The sequence below is a fragment of the Dipodomys ordii genome, unplaced genomic scaffold (assembly GCF_000151885.1).
Source record: "Dipodomys ordii isolate 6190 unplaced genomic scaffold, Dord_2.0 Scaffold3, whole genome shotgun sequence".
In the NCBI taxonomy this organism is placed as follows: domain Eukaryota; kingdom Metazoa; phylum Chordata; class Mammalia; order Rodentia; family Heteromyidae; genus Dipodomys; species Dipodomys ordii.
The window spans coordinates 36,974,853-36,992,829 of record NW_012267219.1 but is presented as its reverse complement, the minus strand read 5'-3'; the positions used below and the strand labels follow the sequence as shown (position 1 = coordinate 36,992,829).

At 43.7% G+C, this 17,977-nt stretch overlaps 1 protein-coding gene across 2 annotated transcripts in view; it reads right to left on the bottom strand.

Annotated features, from left to right (window-relative positions):
* Positions 1-17,977, bottom strand: part of Rfx4 (regulatory factor X, 4 (influences HLA class II expression)) — a 142,557-nt gene that overhangs the window by 46,593 nt on the left and 77,987 nt on the right. The window contains exons 5-8 of one of the 2 annotated variants that reach the window (XM_013019412.1): positions 17,281-17,342; positions 13,037-13,250; positions 11,557-11,634; positions 4,109-4,272 (exon numbers count right to left, since the gene is read on the bottom strand). In XM_013019412.1, the coding sequence (XP_012874866.1) occupies positions 4,109-4,272; positions 11,557-11,634; positions 13,037-13,250; positions 17,281-17,342 (518 nt within the window). Of the gene's footprint in view, positions 1-4,108; positions 4,273-11,556; positions 11,635-13,036; positions 13,251-14,713; positions 14,909-17,280; positions 17,343-17,977 lie in introns of those variants that run through there. The other variant, XM_013019421.1, reaches the window with a different exon arrangement.

Here is a 17,977-nt window from a genome sequence, read left to right as displayed (position 1 = left end):
CCCAGTTTCCCTCTTCTGTCCCTGCCTACAAGTTACCTAGGTCATTTTCCTTTGTGTTTTTGGAGAGCCTGTGGGGAGCGTGAAGGTGGGAGTTAGGAAGCAATGGTAAGCATTTAAATTGGCAGACCACTGGCAAACCCTCCAAACCATAGTAGATTTGGAGAGTGAAGAGCCGTTTTGAGACAAGAAGTAGAGAGGGCTAGAGGTGAGAAGCACTGATTAGGTTGGACTGTGAGAGATGGGGGATTCAGATTTAAAAGACATTGAACACCATTTTCTAGCTCTTGCTATGAAAATCAACCTTCTCCTAGCCTGAGGCCCAGTGTCCCCCATGGAACGCTCTGTGGTCATACTGGACACCAGGCCCTCTCTCCATGTTGACTGTCCACACCCCCCTTGCCTTCCTTGGCTTCCTTTGGCATCTGTTGCCCTCAGTCTTCTCTTCTTGCAGCCACACAGCTTGCCACCCTTTATCTGCCCATTTTGTCTTCCAGTTCCTCGGGTCTAGTCCTGGGCCTTCTCCTCACAAAGCTTGTTCCTCCACTAGTCAGAAATTTCTCCATCGTCAACTTCAGTTACCATCTGCACTCACCTTTATACCTCGGGCCCGTTGTGCATAGGACACCTCTCCCAAGGGTAGGTCAGACTCCCCATGCCCAAAGAGAGCCCTCGCTTTCTCCGCCAACCTGCTTCTTTTCTTGTGTGCCCTATATCAGAACTAAACTCTACCAGGCATGAAGGCTTGCTTTTAAACTTGTTTATCATCAAATTTCAAATATATACACTCAGATAAGATAATAAAACAAAGCTCTAAACACTCAAGACCCTCTTTCAACAACTAGCACTATTTTTCCGGTTTACTTGCTTACTTAGTTAAATTAATTAATTAAATGTACTACATGCCGCATTTTTCTTTTCTTGAATGTCCTCAGCAAACCCACAGTGTTATTCACTCATAGGAGCTTTGTGTGCACTCCTAAGGATGTATATGTATACATGCACTCACGTGTGTGTGCATTTAAAATCCTCATGTCATTTGTATACCTAACAGAATGAATGGTTAATTCTGTAACATCATCTAACATTCAGTCTGTGTTCAAATTCCTCTATTCCTGTCAATGGTATAGTCAAAATCCAAACAAGATCCACATATTGTATAAGAGAAAGAACATTGTCTTGTTCAGTTGCTTAATCTTCTCTTACTCCAAGAGTAGCATCTTGTTACTGGGTCCTGGAGTGCTCTGTATTCTGATTGGCTCACCTCTTCCCTGTAGTGCGCTTACTTCCTGTTAGGGCCAAGCTCAGGTTGACTGCCACTCCCTTCTTCACCTTCCCTCCTCTCTTCCCTGGAGGCTCACCTGCACCCTGACCATCCTGCCTCCTCCCAGCCCGCTTCCTAGGCTGAGACTCCTTTTCCTCTCTTTTTGGGAAGGTGACTCCAGCTTCAGACTTTCTCCTGCATCTTCACTGAGCACTCCAGGTCCCCAGGTGACCTCCACTGTGATGCTGTTACAAACAGCTCCAATGTGATAATAGCATTACTTGTTAATAAGTGCCAGTCTCTAAACACTTCACACGTAACTTCTTTCATTTTCCACCTCATAGTGTGAAGTAGGTGCCATCCTAAGTCCCAACTAAGAAGTGACAAGCACCAACTGTAGTGATTACACAGGGAAGGTGAAAGATGAGGCTGGCGCAAACAAAGTAAGGTTGGGGCAGGGAGTCCACAGCTCCCAACCTAAACACAAGGACCTCAGAACAATTTGGTGATACACTGAAGGTAAGGCATAGCAGCAACAAAGCCCAAGCCTAATGACTTCTTGAGTAACTCTTTACCCAGCAACTCTCATCCAAATCTAGGCGGACAGGTATACCCATTTTGGGCATTACTGCTGTTTGCTTTAGTGTCTGTTGTTTTAAACGTTTCTGTAGTCAGTCAAACTCATAAGGTATTCAAAATCAAGGCAGAAAAATCAACTCCCAAGAGACAAAGCCATCAGCATTACCAGACTATCAAGGAATAAATCAGTGAACTAGAAGATAGTTCAACAATTACTCAGTCTAAACTCATTGAGAAAAACTAGTAAGAAAAACAAAAACAAAAACAGAGCCTCCAAGTTATGGGACAATATCAAATGTTCTAACATCCTTGTTGTTGTAATACCAGGAGAAGAGAAGAAATAAGGAACATGTCTGGGAAATTTCCTAATATAGTAAGATATATTAAATCAAAGTTCCAAAAAGCTCACAAAACTCTAATCAGAATGAAAAATAAAACCAAACTCATAGATATATCATTGTCAAACACCTAGAAACTAACCAAGGAGAGAGAAATTTTTTTAGGGCAACCAAGAACCAAAAGCACATGTCACACATAGAGAAAAGATGTTTGAACAAACATGCCAGCCAAAAGTAGTGGAGTGAAGTCTTTAAAATGTTGAAAACCAAATAAAACACACACTCACAAAACTGGTGAATTCACAGTATTAAGCCAAGTGAAAGTATCTTTCAAAAATGAAAAAGAAACAAAATACATTTCAGAGAAAAAAATATAAATTCATTACCACCAGACTTTCAACACAGGAAATATCAATGAAAATTCTGCAGGCAGAGGATTAGGGTATCACAAGATAATAATACTTTACTTAAAGAAATGCAAATCATGCCTGAATCCCAAACTAAACAGGAGGCAGAGGGTTTGGAGGATTGAGCTTTGAGGCCAGCTTGGACAAAAAGTTAACAAGAACCCATTTTCCATCAATTCACTGGGTGTGATGGAGTGCACCTCTAACCCAGCTATGTCAGAGACATGCACAAGAGGATTGCAGTCCCAGACCAGCCCTAGACAAAAATGCAAGGCCCTATCTAAAATAAAATGCTTGCTTAGCAAGTGTTCGAAATCCCAGTACTGCCGAAAAAAAAAATAGAGAGAAAAGAAGATCAGGAATCATTGGAAAGAACATAGATATAAAGATCAGATTCCATAGCTTATATAACTCTAAAATGTAATTATCAAACAATTATCAGAGGCATACATTGTTATAATATTTTGCAAGTTGACAGCATATCTAGGTACAAAATGGCAACAATAGTACAAAAGAAAGGCTGACAGATTGAGTATACTGTTCTAAGGTTTTGATACTGTATGTGAAGGAGTATAATGTTATTTGGACGTATATTTAACCAGCTAAGGGTATATAAACCCAAAGTAACCATTAGTTTAAAAAAAACCCAACACATATAAGTAACATGATAATCAAGGTAATAAATATATGGATAAAACATAATTAACCCAAACCAGACACAGGAAAGAGGAAAGAACCAATGGAGCTAAGAGAACACCAATGAAGCTAATAGAATACAAGTAGCAAGATGGAAGATTTAACTCAACCATATAATTACAGTAATTGTAGAGGGTTAGACAACGCAACTAAAAAGGAAAACTGTCAGATCATATAAAAAAAAAAAGCTGGGCGCTGGTGGCTCACACCTCTAATACTAGCTTCTCAGGAGGCTGAGATCTGAGGATTGAAGTTTGAAGTCAGCCTGGGAAATTAATTACCAAAAAAAAAAAAAAGCCAGAAGTGGAGCCGTGGCTCCAGTGGTAGAGCACCAGCATGCAGTCTCACAGGATGGGGTCAGAGGCCAATCTCCTGACTCTTCCCACCCTCCCTCTCAGGGGAGGGTCCCAGTGAGTCAGTCCATCTTATGGCAGGGTGGGGATGAAGCTGTCCTTTGTAAGACACAGGGTTAAACCGGTTTGTTTCAGAGCAAGGCACAGAACAGCATATACAGTCAACAGTACACACCAAAGTGTAACCATTGCAGTGAGAAAAGAGAAACTAGTGTGTTCTATACATGGATTACATGTGCATATCAGGTAAGGCTGACCCCAAGTAGGATTGGATCTGCTGCTCTGGGAGTCACAAAGTGGTCTGGGGAATGGGAAAAGGACAGGCAGAGTTTTCCCTGTGTACCCTATTCTACCTCTTGAATTTGGAGCCGGTAGTTCAATGCCCAGTATTAAAGATCTTTGCAAGGCACAGAGCACGATTATAACGAGGGCTTGGGTTTCCCCACAAGGGGAGCTGAAAACGAGCGTGCCCACCTGTCAGGTAACGCCTGCAGCACGGTGGGCATGAGCACCCCGGAGATGGCCTTATAGAGGATGGAGTCGCACACGCCGACGATGTTCACCACCGTGGAGGAGCCCAATACGGGCAGCATGTGGGGTGGCATTCCTTGCCAAAAGTGCAGAAGGAAACTTTGAACCTGTGGGGACCCACAGAGAGAAACGTGAGTTTAGGGAGGTCCTCCCAACGAGAACCACGGGCCCTCATCTATGCAGTCTAGTCTGCAGGGCTGCTAACTCCCCATCTGCAGCAGACCCCTCCCCTCCCCCAGCCTGGAGTGCTGGAGGGAGCCCTTTCTGCCCCAAGTCATCCCCTGCACATGCATGAACCAGGCGCACTGCTGGAGACGCTCCTGGCCTGGCTGTCTGTGGCCTCCTTTGCTTAGAAGTTGAGCAGCTCATTTCACGCATAGGCTCCTTCAAAGCTTGCTGCAGGGGGAGAAGTAGTTCAGGAGGGAAGGTGGGGGTACTGTGTGTGTGTGTGTGTGTGTGTGTGTGTGTGTGTGTGTTGGTCCTGGGGCTTGAACTCAGGGCCTGGACACTGTCCCTGAGCTTTTTGGCTCAAGGCTAATGCTCTATCAATGAGACACAGGGCCTAGACACTGTCCCTGAGCTTTTTGGCTCAAGGCTAATGCTCTATCAATGAGACACAGCTCCACTTCTGGCTGTGTGTGTGTGTGTGTGTGTGTGTGTGTGTGTGTGTGTGTGGTTAACTGGGGATAACTGGAGTCTCAAAGACTTTCCTATCCAGGCTGGAAATCCTCAGATCGCAGCCTCCTGAGTTGCTAGGATTACAGGTATGAGCCACTGGCTGGGGAACTGTTTTATAAAGATCTGAACACCAGCACTCACTGCTCTTTGGGCCCACGGGTGCTTCAGGAGTTTCTGGGTGTTCTGGGAGGTAAGGAAAAGAGATGGAGTTGCAGGTGTGGCCAAAGGAAGGAGCCAGATGTGAAAGTCTTGATTCAAAATTTTGTCCCCCCAAATTAGGTAGAAATGCACCAGCCTTTTTGTATTTCAAACTTTCCATTGTCCTGAAGATCCTTGGTCCTGTTGTGGAATGCAGATACAGAAGCAGGCAGCTCCATCGGTGTGTGAAATGTGTGAGGCTGACTTCTTATTCACAGACAAGTGCAGAGTGGTCCACTGAGCATGTGCAGTGGAATCATGGTTATCCATATGATCATGATAGAGATCTCATTGCTGAGCACTGAATGGCTAAAGCAGAGAATCCCTTGGTGCCTCCTGAGCCTACATCATTGTGTGTGTGTGTGTGTGTGTGTGTGTGTGTGTGTGTGTGTGTGTGTGTGTAGAGGGCAGAAGAGGAGACAGAAGGGTGAAGGGTAGGATAAGGTGAGTGAAGTGATAGGAAATAGAAGATGGTAAGCTAGTGTATATACTAAACATCTCCAAATACATACACTTCTGCTAACATGGAGTAGCAGCCCGTCCTGAGGCTGGGGACACTTTAATTCAGGGCCATGTAGTCTTCCTTCTCCCCAAGATAGGCACACTTGGGCCCCATAAGTATCATTTCCCAAATCCCAGGTCCCCCAAATCATTCCTCAACCAATGTGGGATAAGTTATCATATCCAGTCTGGTACTTTGCTGGTCTCAATAACTCCATGAAATTTCTTTCCTGGGGTCCTCTCTAAGCCATATTCTCTAATATGGGAACGCCTAACAGGGCCTCCACTCACAGAGATAGTAAGTGAATTGTCTGAAGTCAGACAGCAAAGCATGGAAATGATAAGAGTCTACATTTACCTTGATCCTTCCACCAGTCAGCCTCGTGGCCAGTTTGTTTGTCCCTTGGTAAATGGAATCCTACCTCATTCCTGAGGCCCATGGCCCTTCCTGTCTACTGTCACTCTCCAGCTTTCTGTCCCTGCCATGATGGCCTGCAGCAGCCTTCAGACCCCTCCTAGGAGTAGGATCTTGTTATTTTTGTCCAAGGAGATGGAACCCTGCCCATCGCCAGCATGGCCACCTGGAATCAGTCTCCCATGAATAGAAGTCCTTGATGCCAGCCCGCCTGCACTTCCCCGTGTAAGCACGGGACATGGGTCTGTGGGACAGGGATGGAGAGAGAAGCAATACCCTCAGACTTTCTAGGAAGAGACGGTGATTGCCAAAATACTGATCGAAGTGTGAATGAAAGACAGCTCTATAGGTTGTGAGACCTAATGTGCCTAGTTTATTCCATGATAAATGAAAATATTTGCCAACTTTTCAGTCAGGAAAATCAAAACAAAGAAAAATCTAGACAGAGTCTGGTCCCACAATCAGTTGGGGATGTAATATTTCTTTTTTTGGGGGGGGGTCCTGTCAGGGCCTGAACTCTGGGCCTGGGCGCTATCCCTCAGCTCTTCAGCTCAAGGCTAGCACTCTGCCACTTAAGCCACAGTGCCACTTCCGGCTTTTTTTTTCTGCTTATGTGGTGCTGAGGAATTGAACCCAGGGCCTCAAGCATGCAAGGCAAGCGCTCTACCACTGAGCCACCTTCCCATCCCAGATGTAATATTTCTAAGCCTCAGTTTCCTCATCTGTAAAATGAGGGTAAAAATAGTATTTATGCACAGGTTTTGGTGGAGATGGTTTAAATGTACTTATAACAAAACATGGTATATTATAATGCTTAATAGAATTTAGCCACTTTTATATGATCATCATCACCACTACTACCACCACCATCATCATCATCATCATCATCATCATCATCATCATCACTGTATCATGAAGGTGCTGTCACATCTACAGCCAAGAAATCAGTATACTTCTGTTTCTCAGGACTCCCCATGGGAGTCATGTTCCATCATTGACAGATCTGGTGGCTGCCTATTGGCCTGGCTTGGGCCTGGAGATGGCCACCACTCTTGGACAAGGTGCTTGCCTCCCAGAGGAACCTCCCTTGTCTGCGGATCCCGGCTTGTCCCTGGGATTAGCCTCAGAGTTGTTGCTGGGCCATCCTGCCTATTCTTCCCGCTCTGAGTGAGCAGCTCTGCACACTTGATTCTTAAGCGGTGGAAGAATCCAATTTTGTCTGCCTTTCTTGGCTCTGCTGGCATGCAGCCCTACCCTTGTCTTTTTATATAAGCAGTCAGTTTCTAGCAAAAAGTCTGGAAAAGATCAGCTGCTGTGTAGGATAAAACAAATCTGTGGGAGATACGTGCCTTTGGCAGTCATCTGTCTGTTGTAAGCCTTTTGAGCTGCAAAGAGAGACTTGAGCAGTCCTGTTTCATCATAGATTTAATAGGAAAATATTGCCCAGTTCTGACCTCCCTTCCTTCTCCTTGCCATTTGGTATTCAATAGTTCCAGTGCCTCTGGGCAAAAAGGAAAAGGAAAGAAGGAGAATCATGCAGAGATTAAAAGCTGGGATGTGGAGCCGGGTGCTGGTGGCTCACACCTGTAATTCTAGCTACTCAGGAGGCTGAGATCTGAGGAGCGTGGTTCAAAGCCTGGATAGGAAAGTCTGTGAGACTCTTATCTCCGATTAACTGTGGGAAAACCGGAAGTGGTGCTGTGGCTCAAGTGGTAGAGTGCTTGCCTTGAGCTGAAGAGCTCAGGGACAGCGCCCAGGCCCAAAGTTCAAGCCTCCTGACCACAAAAAAAAAAAAAAAAAAGCTGGAATGTGGAGATCACAAGTGAAAAGGACTTAGGGATGACACCATCTTCTGATGAATGGGGAAGGACCATGGGGAAAAGAAAAGAATGGAAGTTTGTGGCTTGGGAAGTCAGGTGGCAGGTAGGAGCAATCTCCAAATTGGGAAAAACCGATTTGGGGCTGAAGATGAAAAGCTCTATCGAATGTGTCCATGTTAAATCAAATTGAATCTGGTGCTCAGGTCTAAATACCTAAGAGTTTGCAGCTTTTATAAAACAGGAGATAATGGTTCCGACCTATTATTAGGATGAAACAAGATAACTTATGTAAAATGCCTGGCATTGTGTAGGCATTTAATAAATGGAAACTTATTATTAGACAGAAGAAAGAATTCTGATAAGTTCTCCTCACTCCTTGCAAGCATAACTTGGAAAAAAAAGAGAATAGAAAAGGAAAAGAAAGCAATCAAAGGCACATGATAGAAAGATGATTACTTAAAACAAGTTTTCTGGGTTATCTGGTTCAATCTTCTAAACTCTCAGCCTCTTTTCCCTTGGTGCCATAACATTACCAGGAGATTTCTTTCTAAGCAAATTTCCTAATTCATTGCCATGTCTAAGTTTATTGCTAATATATTGACAACATGTGGGAAAATATCTAGTAGCTTCCAGCTGGATTATCTGCTACATTGTCAGAAAGCTGTCATTAAAAATGACTGCCAAAATATGTGCCATTTATTATGTTGTAATACATCAGATACTCCTTCCAAAAAAAAAAACAAACAAAGCTCAGAGAGATCAAGTCACAGGCTAGTAAGCAGTAGGTTTAGGACTCACACCTGAAACTATGGGACTTCACAGCTCATTGTATAATGCTGTCAGGAGAAAATTTTACAGAGATTTTACATGGAGATACATATTCTTTCTACTTATATGACCATGCTACTAGTCAGTGGCATTTTTTTTCCCAGGGCTGGGGACCGAACCCAGGGCCTTGCGCGAGCCAGGCGGGTGCCTTTCTGCTGGGCTAAACCCCCAGCCCCGTAAGTGGCATTTTTATACCTGTCTATCCACCCAAAAATCCATCTGTCCATCATTCCAACCACTCCTCCACCCAAAAAATATTTTACTGAACTCCTAATACTATAATATGGTTGGCCAGGATGTAGTAGTAAACAAGATAGACAATGTTTCTATGCTACAGGGCTTATAGTGTGGTGGTTGAGACTAACAACAGATAAGATAATTTAGTGTGATACTAACATAAGTTGTAACCTTGACCAATCATAGAGACCTTTAAACAATGAATAGAGGTATACCAGATGGATCAACTTACTAATGACTTCTCAGCTGTAAGAGAAAGTTATGTTCCTCATAGGTAAGATATCCCCCTTCATTCTTTTGTGATTGGGTAGAGGGAGCCATGTGTTGATCAGCCCATCTTAAAGATGGCCACCAAATAGTCATGCCAGGAGTATAGAAAGAATATTAGACTAGACATGACAAAGGGTGTAATTCACAATTTTGGACCTAACCCAACCATGAGACCTTACGTAAGTCTCTTAATTCTCTGTGTGACATATCTAATGAGAGCAAATAGTTGAGTGACCATTCACAGTTGATAAAGACCTTTAACCTTGTACATCTTTCTTCTAGTAATCTTATGGGTGAGAATGATAGGGGTGCTATTTTGATCTTCACTTCTTTGATGAAGAATCAAGGCTTGGAAAGCAGAGCCAGATCTTGAACTTGGCACCTTTCCCATGAGATCACTTCCTTGGACCTTTCTCCATGCCTTTGTCATCTTCTACCCTGTGTGTGTGTCTTATGCATCTCTCCAACATTAGGTAATCCATAAGTGTTGAAATTAGTGAATGGAAGTGAAATGAAATTATGAGAGTGAATTTTGAGTTAAATAAAGCTATATACAAATATAAGGGAGGGCTATCACTTGTTTCATTATGAGTAATTGTGGCAAAGAGGGACAGCTGTCCATTAGAGGTCAGAGTCCTTCTACTACATGATACAACTTGCTACTGGGTGAAGGGCCACACCCCCCCAACTCCTGAAGCATCAATATGGAGCCATGAGACAAGCTCTTGCCAATAACACAAGGGGGACGTGTTTTATTTCTGAGTTGACAAGGTTAAGAATGGGATATCCCTTCCATTTAATCCTTTCTCCCACCTATAACAGAAGGACTCCGAGGCTCTAAGGCCTGAAGATGGAAGAAGCTTGGCTTCCTAAATCATGCCCCCCACCAGCCTTAAACCAAAACCATCCACATTGGATTATGAGTAACAAACTTCTAATAAGTTAAGATTGAGTGGCAGGTGGGGCTGGGATTGGTTATAGCATCTAGTATTGTCTTAGTCATTCTTTGCGCTGGTCTCAGTGCATTTTAGAATATAAGACAGAGGCAAATCACAATATAAGCTATTTTTCTTTCTTTAAAAAAAATAAAAGCAAGCTGAGCATTAGTGGCTCACACAAATGGTGTTATGGCTCAAGTATGCTAGCCTCAAGCAAAAAAAGACAGTGCCCAGGCCCTGAGTTCAAGCTCCAGGACCAAAAAGCAAACAAACAAACAAAAATACATGCACACCCAGCCATTGAAATGGACATCTGAGTAAAAGTTAGAGAAAGAATAATCCTTTACTAACACATTACTATTTCTTCTGGAGCTGTGTCTATGGCCAGCCAGTGTAAAGACTCAATGTGTGTAGCTGTGAGACAGAGAAAGGCAGAAAATTTATGTCAGGAGAGAATTTTGTATCTTACATCCTTTTCATACCCTTTTCCTCTCACAATATCCTTCTTTTCCCCAAAACAAACACAAGAGGAAATCTCTGGGATCTTTCCCACCAATAACTATGAGCTTTTATAACTGTCTTCCCTCAAGTCAAGCCCATATCCAGTCTCATGGTTTTTTGCTGTGGTTGCGGTTGCTGTTTTTGCCTGAAAAGTACTACCACAAGGCCTCTGATTTATGGGATAAAAGGTGTTTGCCATCCTTCTGGAAGGCTTTTTTTTTTTTTTTTTTTGTCGGTTGTGGGCCTGAACTCTGGGCCTGGGCGCTGTCCCTCAGCTCTTCAGCTCAAGGCTAGCGCTCTACCACTTGAGCCACAGCGCCACTTCCGGCTTTTTCTGCTTATGTGGTGCTGAGGAATCAAACGCGGGGGCCTCATGCATTCAAGGCAAGCGCTCTACCACTGAGCCACCTTCCCAGCCCTGGAAGCTCTTTTGAGTGGCATTTTAGTTAAGAGCTTTGGTTATTGAACAGATGCTTCCAAGATCCCTTCTCATTTCCTTTCATTTTTTTAAACTATAACATTTTAAAATGAAATGAGCTTTTAAAATTATGTGTACTTAAAGAAGGTTAGGATGTGGTAGAACTAGGTGAAAATGCGAATGAGGCCTTGAGAATGGAAGGAAAGCAGAGCCAAATGTGCCAGTGGGGAGGACCTTGGGGAGAGATGACATCACAACTTCACGACAAAAGCTTTGATTTGGCAATGCTGACTCTATAATGCTGACTCTATAATGATCTGATGGGAAAATGGTCTGCCTGGCGTGTCAAGAAGGGCAGGATCACTAGTGAAGTCAAGCAAAGCCCACATTCCCTGCCAGGCACAGAGAGAGAGAGAGAGAGAAACTCTGTAAAGTGAGGATGATGAGGGAAACTGCCTAGGATCCCTGTCAGGATGAAGAGAGCCAATGAGAGTCAGCAGACACCAGGCCCAGGCCCCTGGCGGGAGCAAGTGTGAAGCAGAATATTGTCATACAGAGTATTCACAGCTCAACGTTTGTTGACCTACCTCATCAAAGTTGGCTCTTATTACAGTGTCCAGTATTCTCTGACAGTGTGTTCTGTACATCATAATAAAGGTAGAAACCTGTGGGGGTGGGTGGAGGATCAACAACAAAGGCAGACATTAATACATAGGACAGCTGCCCTGGGTGTTCAATGTGTATGCCATTTATTCTCTGTTGGGGCGGGGCGATAGACTCTACCTACCCCCCTACTCTCTGCCCCTATTCTCCACCCTAAAGATGTGGATTCCAAGGAAAGAAATGTGGTGTGAGTGATGCTGTGTGTTTACCACCCAGTACACTAGCTGGCAATATAGAACTTAGGAGGGCTGAACAAAGTCCCCCTAACTGGCTGAGATTCGAAAAACTTCAAAGTTCAGGGTGTTATTTATAACAAGAAATGCTTCTGCCCAAATCACCACAGACATCTAAAAGTTCTCTAGATTCTGTTTAGTACCCCCTAAAAAAAGAAAGGAACAGAAAGGAAGTAGAAGGAAGAAGGTAAGGAGGGAGGGAGGAAAGAGAGAAAGAGAGAAAAAGAAAGAAGGAAGGGGAAGAGAGAGAGAGAAAAAAAGAATATGAAAAACTATTGCTTGTCCCTCCAATTAGCCAGGAATTCCAACCCCACCAGGAAGGAAGTTTGTTGATCCCAAAAGCAAATTTGAAAGAAAAAAAAGGTTTTATTCTAGTTCTTAGCTATAGACACAGGTTCACCTTCTTCCTGTCAGAGAAAGACATGCATTTCTTAAATTCTCCCAGGTTTGCTTATACAAACTTCATCTCCCCACGTGGCTGTACACTTCCTGAAAGCAGACTGGTCTGTTATTCTCCAGGAAACTAGCACAAAAGACAGGCTCAGGGGAAAGCCCAAGCATGTGAGCACTGTGTAGGAGAGCGCTATGTGACTCGAAGGGAAGCTTCCTTGGGTTTGTTTTTCTGCTAACTCGCTCCAAATACCCTGTGATTAAAAAACTACCTGGTTTACCCTAGCTCTAAAAGTCTTCTTCATTGGTGAGACCAAGATGTCACCAACTCCCCTACACATAGGAAAATGAATTTTATCTTGTGTAAAAAGCAATTCAGCAAGAGGAGGGATTCATCCCTTGTGCAAACAAGACAGTGCTCTAGGACAGGACAGGTATAAGGAAGGTCAACAGACAGATGACAGCTAGGAAGAGAGATGGTATAGACAGAATAGAGATACTATATTTTAGAATTGTTTTTGATTGGCAGAAGAGCTGTAAAGAGGGCCTCCCATACACTTCACACCCAGTTGACCTTATTATTCATCTGTTACACCAGTATGTACATGTGTCATAACTAATATAAATACCGTAAATACAGTATTATTAACTACATCTTTATACTTTTAGAGCCACTGTTTTGTAACAAAGGCATATGTGTGCATGTTTGTGTGTGAATGAGAGGGAGGCAGGGAAAGAAGCTATTCCCTCCTACCCCAGCAATCAGTTCGGGCATGGTTACCTTCTCCTCGGGCAGACTGGCTGGCAAATTTAGGTCTTTGACATTTGGAAACTCTGGCAGCAACGTTCCAAGTTTGGACCGTGGTGAATATGCCACTGTCTGCTTGCTCACTTCCTTCTTGCCCGTCTCGCTCACCCAGGCAGCGCCTTTCTTGGAATACATCACATCATAATACTGAGAGCTTTCCTTCACAGCTATGCCATAGTAATGGTACCTGGGCCACAGAGAAAAGGAGAGAGAGGGGTCCACATGGACCATTATTCAGTGAGTTTCCTGAGTGGTAAGATGGTGTTGGCCAGGGAGGGCTTCCCTGGGGCTAGAAGAGTTAACTCTTCTATAAGGCTTGATATTGCTCAAGTCTAGAATTAAACCAAAGTTCCAGGCTGCCAACCATCAATCAGGTAAGTAAAAATAACTAAAATTGCCTCCTACAGAAAATGTGAAGTCAAATACTTTGCAGAGAAGGGATAAAAAAGAATTTCCATTTGCACTTGATCCCTGTGTCTTCCAAGCATGATCTCAAGGGAATAGCACCTTAGTGTCCCTTAGTGGATACCCTCGGGTGGGATGCATTTATTATAACTGCCAACTGTATCACCAACAAAAATCCACCTGGCCTATGATCTTAATCAACAAATGTTAATCTCATAGTACCATATTATTAAATGTCAAAGACCGCAACGTTTTATTAACTCAAAACAGACTTCATCATCACCAGGCTTTCATGGGAAGCTGTGTATTTTGTTAGAACTTTAGCTGAAATCCATCGAGCCCTTACTATGTGCAAAGAACTGTGTTTCATATACATTAATTTGTAAAAGAAAATAATAATTAATAGCCTTATGAGATGGGGAGTGTTGTAGTTATTCTGAAGATGGCAAAAATGGAGAAGCAGGAAAGCTCCACTAATTTGCTCTAGGTCTTAAATTAAGCATAACAGTGGTCTTGGCTGTAGGTCTGTTTGACTCCAAAGCCACTAATACAGCAGGATGGTATTATAAACTCTGATGTAGATCAGAATTACCTATGGACCTTAATAAACATTCCTAGGTCCCTTCTCAGGAGCTACTGATTCAGAACTTCTGAGAATGGGGCCCATAGCATCAGCAGCAAAGTTACCTCACAGGTAATTGTGAGACACATCAATTTGAAATCTGTGGTGATCCAATAACTTCATACACATTATCTTATTTAATTTCACCAAGTCCCCATGAAGATAGAACTAATTATTATCCCCATTTTACAGACAAAAAAAAAACTAGAGCCTAGAAAATTTAAACAACACACCCAAGATCACCCAGTAAATAAGTAGTAGAGGCAGGACTCAAACCTCTAACATGGGTTTGACCGAAACCAGTGCTTCTCAACTTTACCAACAATAAGAATCACCTGCAGAACATATTGCACCCTTCAGCCCCCCACCCCAAGATTCCAATTTAGTAGGTCCAGAGTAGATTTTCCCAGTCCCATGGCAATACTAACGAAATTAATAGCCCTCTCTTTGAGAAACTCTGCATAGCCTATTAACTGCTTTTTACTACCCATGGGGATAGGGTGATTGTCATAATATCAGGCAAATGAGGGAGCGTTTTGAGTCCTGAGAAAGTCTTTCCCAGGAAGGGGAAAGATGGATCCCTGGCTCCTTCCCTCTCAGTAATCCCCCCTTACTGCTGATACCATTCTGTGAAGTTTCTGCTCAGTGGGCAGCTCGCCTCCACCTGAACGCCTCCTGGGATGAAGAACTCAGGCCCTCCAAAGGCAGCCCAGTTCATCTTTCAGCTGATACAGTGATCAGAAAGTTCTTTGTGTTGGGCTATATCTGCCGTCTGGGCCTTCTACTTCCCAACTGTCACATAACTGCCTTTCCATCTGAGCAGCACTCCTGGGGACGGGGGAGGGGCGGTTCCGGCGGCTCTAGAGATGCCATTCCGATGGGGAGACAGTTATGGCATGCCTCCCTTGCTTTAAAACACACACACACACACACACACACACACACACCTCCCCTTTCTAACTTCTTAAGGTCAAACAGTCCTAATTTATTCAGACCAGACTACTTTTGGATTAGCCAGTGAATATTGCTAAAATTGGCAATTACAGCAAAGTTATTGCCCTCTGAGTTTTCCTATTTCTGTTCTGCCAGGGTTGTCAACACCCTTTCACTAGCCACCTCTGACATGTCTTCTGCCAAGGTAAATTTGCTGAGGGAGTTTCTCCTGAAAGCCAAGTTGCAGGCTGGAGTCTAGATCTCATTGCCTTTTGGTTAGCTGAAGGTGTGAACCACCTCAGAGAGTCTTTGTGGAGAGGATTAGGTACAGCTGATTACACAGAACTTTTTTTTTGAGATCATGGGGCTTGAACTCTGGGCCTGAGCACTGTCCCTCACCTCTTCAGCTCAAGGCTAATGCTCGAGCACTTAAGTTACAGAGCCACTTGTGGTTTTCTGGTGGTTTATTGGAGATAAGAGTTTCATGGACTTTCCTGCCCAGGCTGGCTTTGAACCTCAGATCTCAGCCTCCTGAGTAGCTAGGATTACAGGTGTCAGCCACCAGCACCTGGCAATTACACAGAACTTTCAAAGAGGTTATTGCCCTATTTGCCCGTTAAGAAAAAGTAAAACAAAACAAAACGAGCTCTCCCATAGAGACAAAAGCAGTTTTTCTCCCAAGTTCTTGTATTGAGTTTTATTTATTTTTTTCCTCTGTACTATTCCTACTCATTTTGGGGAAAAGTGACAGCAATATATTAGAAACTGATTCTCCCAAAGACCAGTAAACTGTACCAAAAATTCATTTTTCATCCTTTCAGCCACTCATCTGTTCAACCAACATTTGGAATTGCCCGTCTTCTGCTCACCAGCAAACAAGGAAGGCAGACTCTTAATTTATTTGTTTTTTTTCTATATAAGTTTATCAAGGTTGAAACCCCTGTTTAAAACAAAAAGCAGATTTTTTCTTTATAAATGAGGTTTCTTCTACAGATTAATCACCTTGAGAAATTATTAGGAATTGATTCTAAGATGTTCTTTGTTCAAAACAATTTCTGGAAGTCCTTTTGGTATTTGCCTCAATAGCTTCTGAGCCACTCAAACAGTTTTCAGAACTTTACCAAAAAAGGTGTTTTCCCCCCTACCTCTTGATCACCTGTTTTCTTTGTCTAACTTTCCCAAAGCCAAACCCATCTTATAAATGTACTGTGTAGAGGTTGAAGTGAGTTGTTTGGGGCTGGGTTGTTAAAATGACATTATGGGCATGCTATCAGAATATCCTTAGAGACATACGTTTCATATGGTGATTTTTAGTTTTCTATGTCCTGACCTGCACAACTTGGTCAAAAGGTTTAGAAACACTGCATAATAAGGCACCCTCTAGTGGAGTCACCGTGTACACTGACATAATAAAACATAGACATCTTGCTGTAAAAGGAGGTGTTTAACTTATGCTCACAAAAACTTTCAAGACCACCTCCCCCATTTTTGCAAGACACCCATTAATATCCAACAATGGTTGGAACATCCCTAGAGGCAATTCCTAGAAATCCAGATGGTAATGATGCCTACCCAGGAGGCACACCTGACAGACAGGTGTCCACATGGCCTTTGCCTTTGGAACCCTCTTCTCTTTTTATTATTTTCAACTCAACCCTGTTTGTTAGAAATCTGATTTTTTTTGTCTTGTCTCTCTTACCCACTAGAATGGTCCCAGTAGACATAACTTGATGCAGAAAGTGTAAAGCCAACACTGATTGGTTGGTTGATGGAGCCAATGAAGGGGAAGCCCTGTTTACCACAGAGATGGTGCTGAACTTCCTGCCCACTTCCTATGCAGAAATTATTACTGGCCCTCTGGCCTGCTGGGTGATACTGGAGCAGAGTCCTCTCAGAACAGGCCAAGTAACTTGGAGACAGTCCAAGAAGCCACAATGTACTCCTTGAAATGATGTCTAGATAATTTGACCAAAAAACCAAAAACCAAAAACCCACAACTCCTTGAAGGCAGGATGGTCCACAAAATCAGATTTCATTAAACAGCTGGGCCAAAGGCCCCCAGGCCTTTGGATGGCCTGTCTTGCTAGCAAGAGTCCTGAGAAAGGGTCATAGCTATCATAAAGCCCTTCCATATTCTCCCTAGGCACAAACCTCCCATCAAGCCTGTGACAGAGTTCAAGGTGAGTGGCCTGGGATCTGCCTGCCTACAGGCCCAGCTGATGCAGGCTGTACAGGTCGCAGGCCGTCTGGTGCTTACTTTGACTGTCCTCGAGTCCCGAGTCTTCTGGTGGTTAGCTGAGGAAACTGTTGTCTTATGATCTGTAAGTCAACACAAGAATTGGTTACCTATGGGGGAAAGTGTGGGTACTGTGAGTCTTATAAATAGCAATCAGAAGAAGAAAAGAAAGGTCTCTGTTTCTGTGATTTTCCAAGAGACTGTCAGTCAGGACCCAGGTGCTGGGGAGACGGGTGGGGAGGGGTAGGGGGGGCGGGGGTGGAGGGGAGAGCTCTTCATGGTGGCTCTGATCTTGAAGGGGATCACATTGGGTGCTCTGAGCTTCTGTCTTACAACCCAGGAGAGCATTAGCCGATCCACAATGGGCCACATCTTGCTTAGTCAGAATTCTCCAGTAGCTTCCACCACACCTGGGCACCTCCCTCCCCTACTTCCCCTAGCCTCTGTGACAGGGATGGGTTGGATTTCTCCTGTCTTGGATGCAAGGTATGAGGCAAGGTGGGACCTTGCACGGGGCTAGGCACATGGGCAGAGCTCACTCTACACGGACTGCCCTCTCCTGTGTACATAGGATATAGAAGTACAAGTAACTTGGAGGAGACCATAGAGATGTCTCCTAGAGTGGGAAAGCCACGGTGGTGGGGGGGGGGCTGCTTTCTTTGGTGTCTGAGGGGAGGTTTGGTGTTTGGAGGGGTTTGAGTGCGAGAGTTTCCGAATT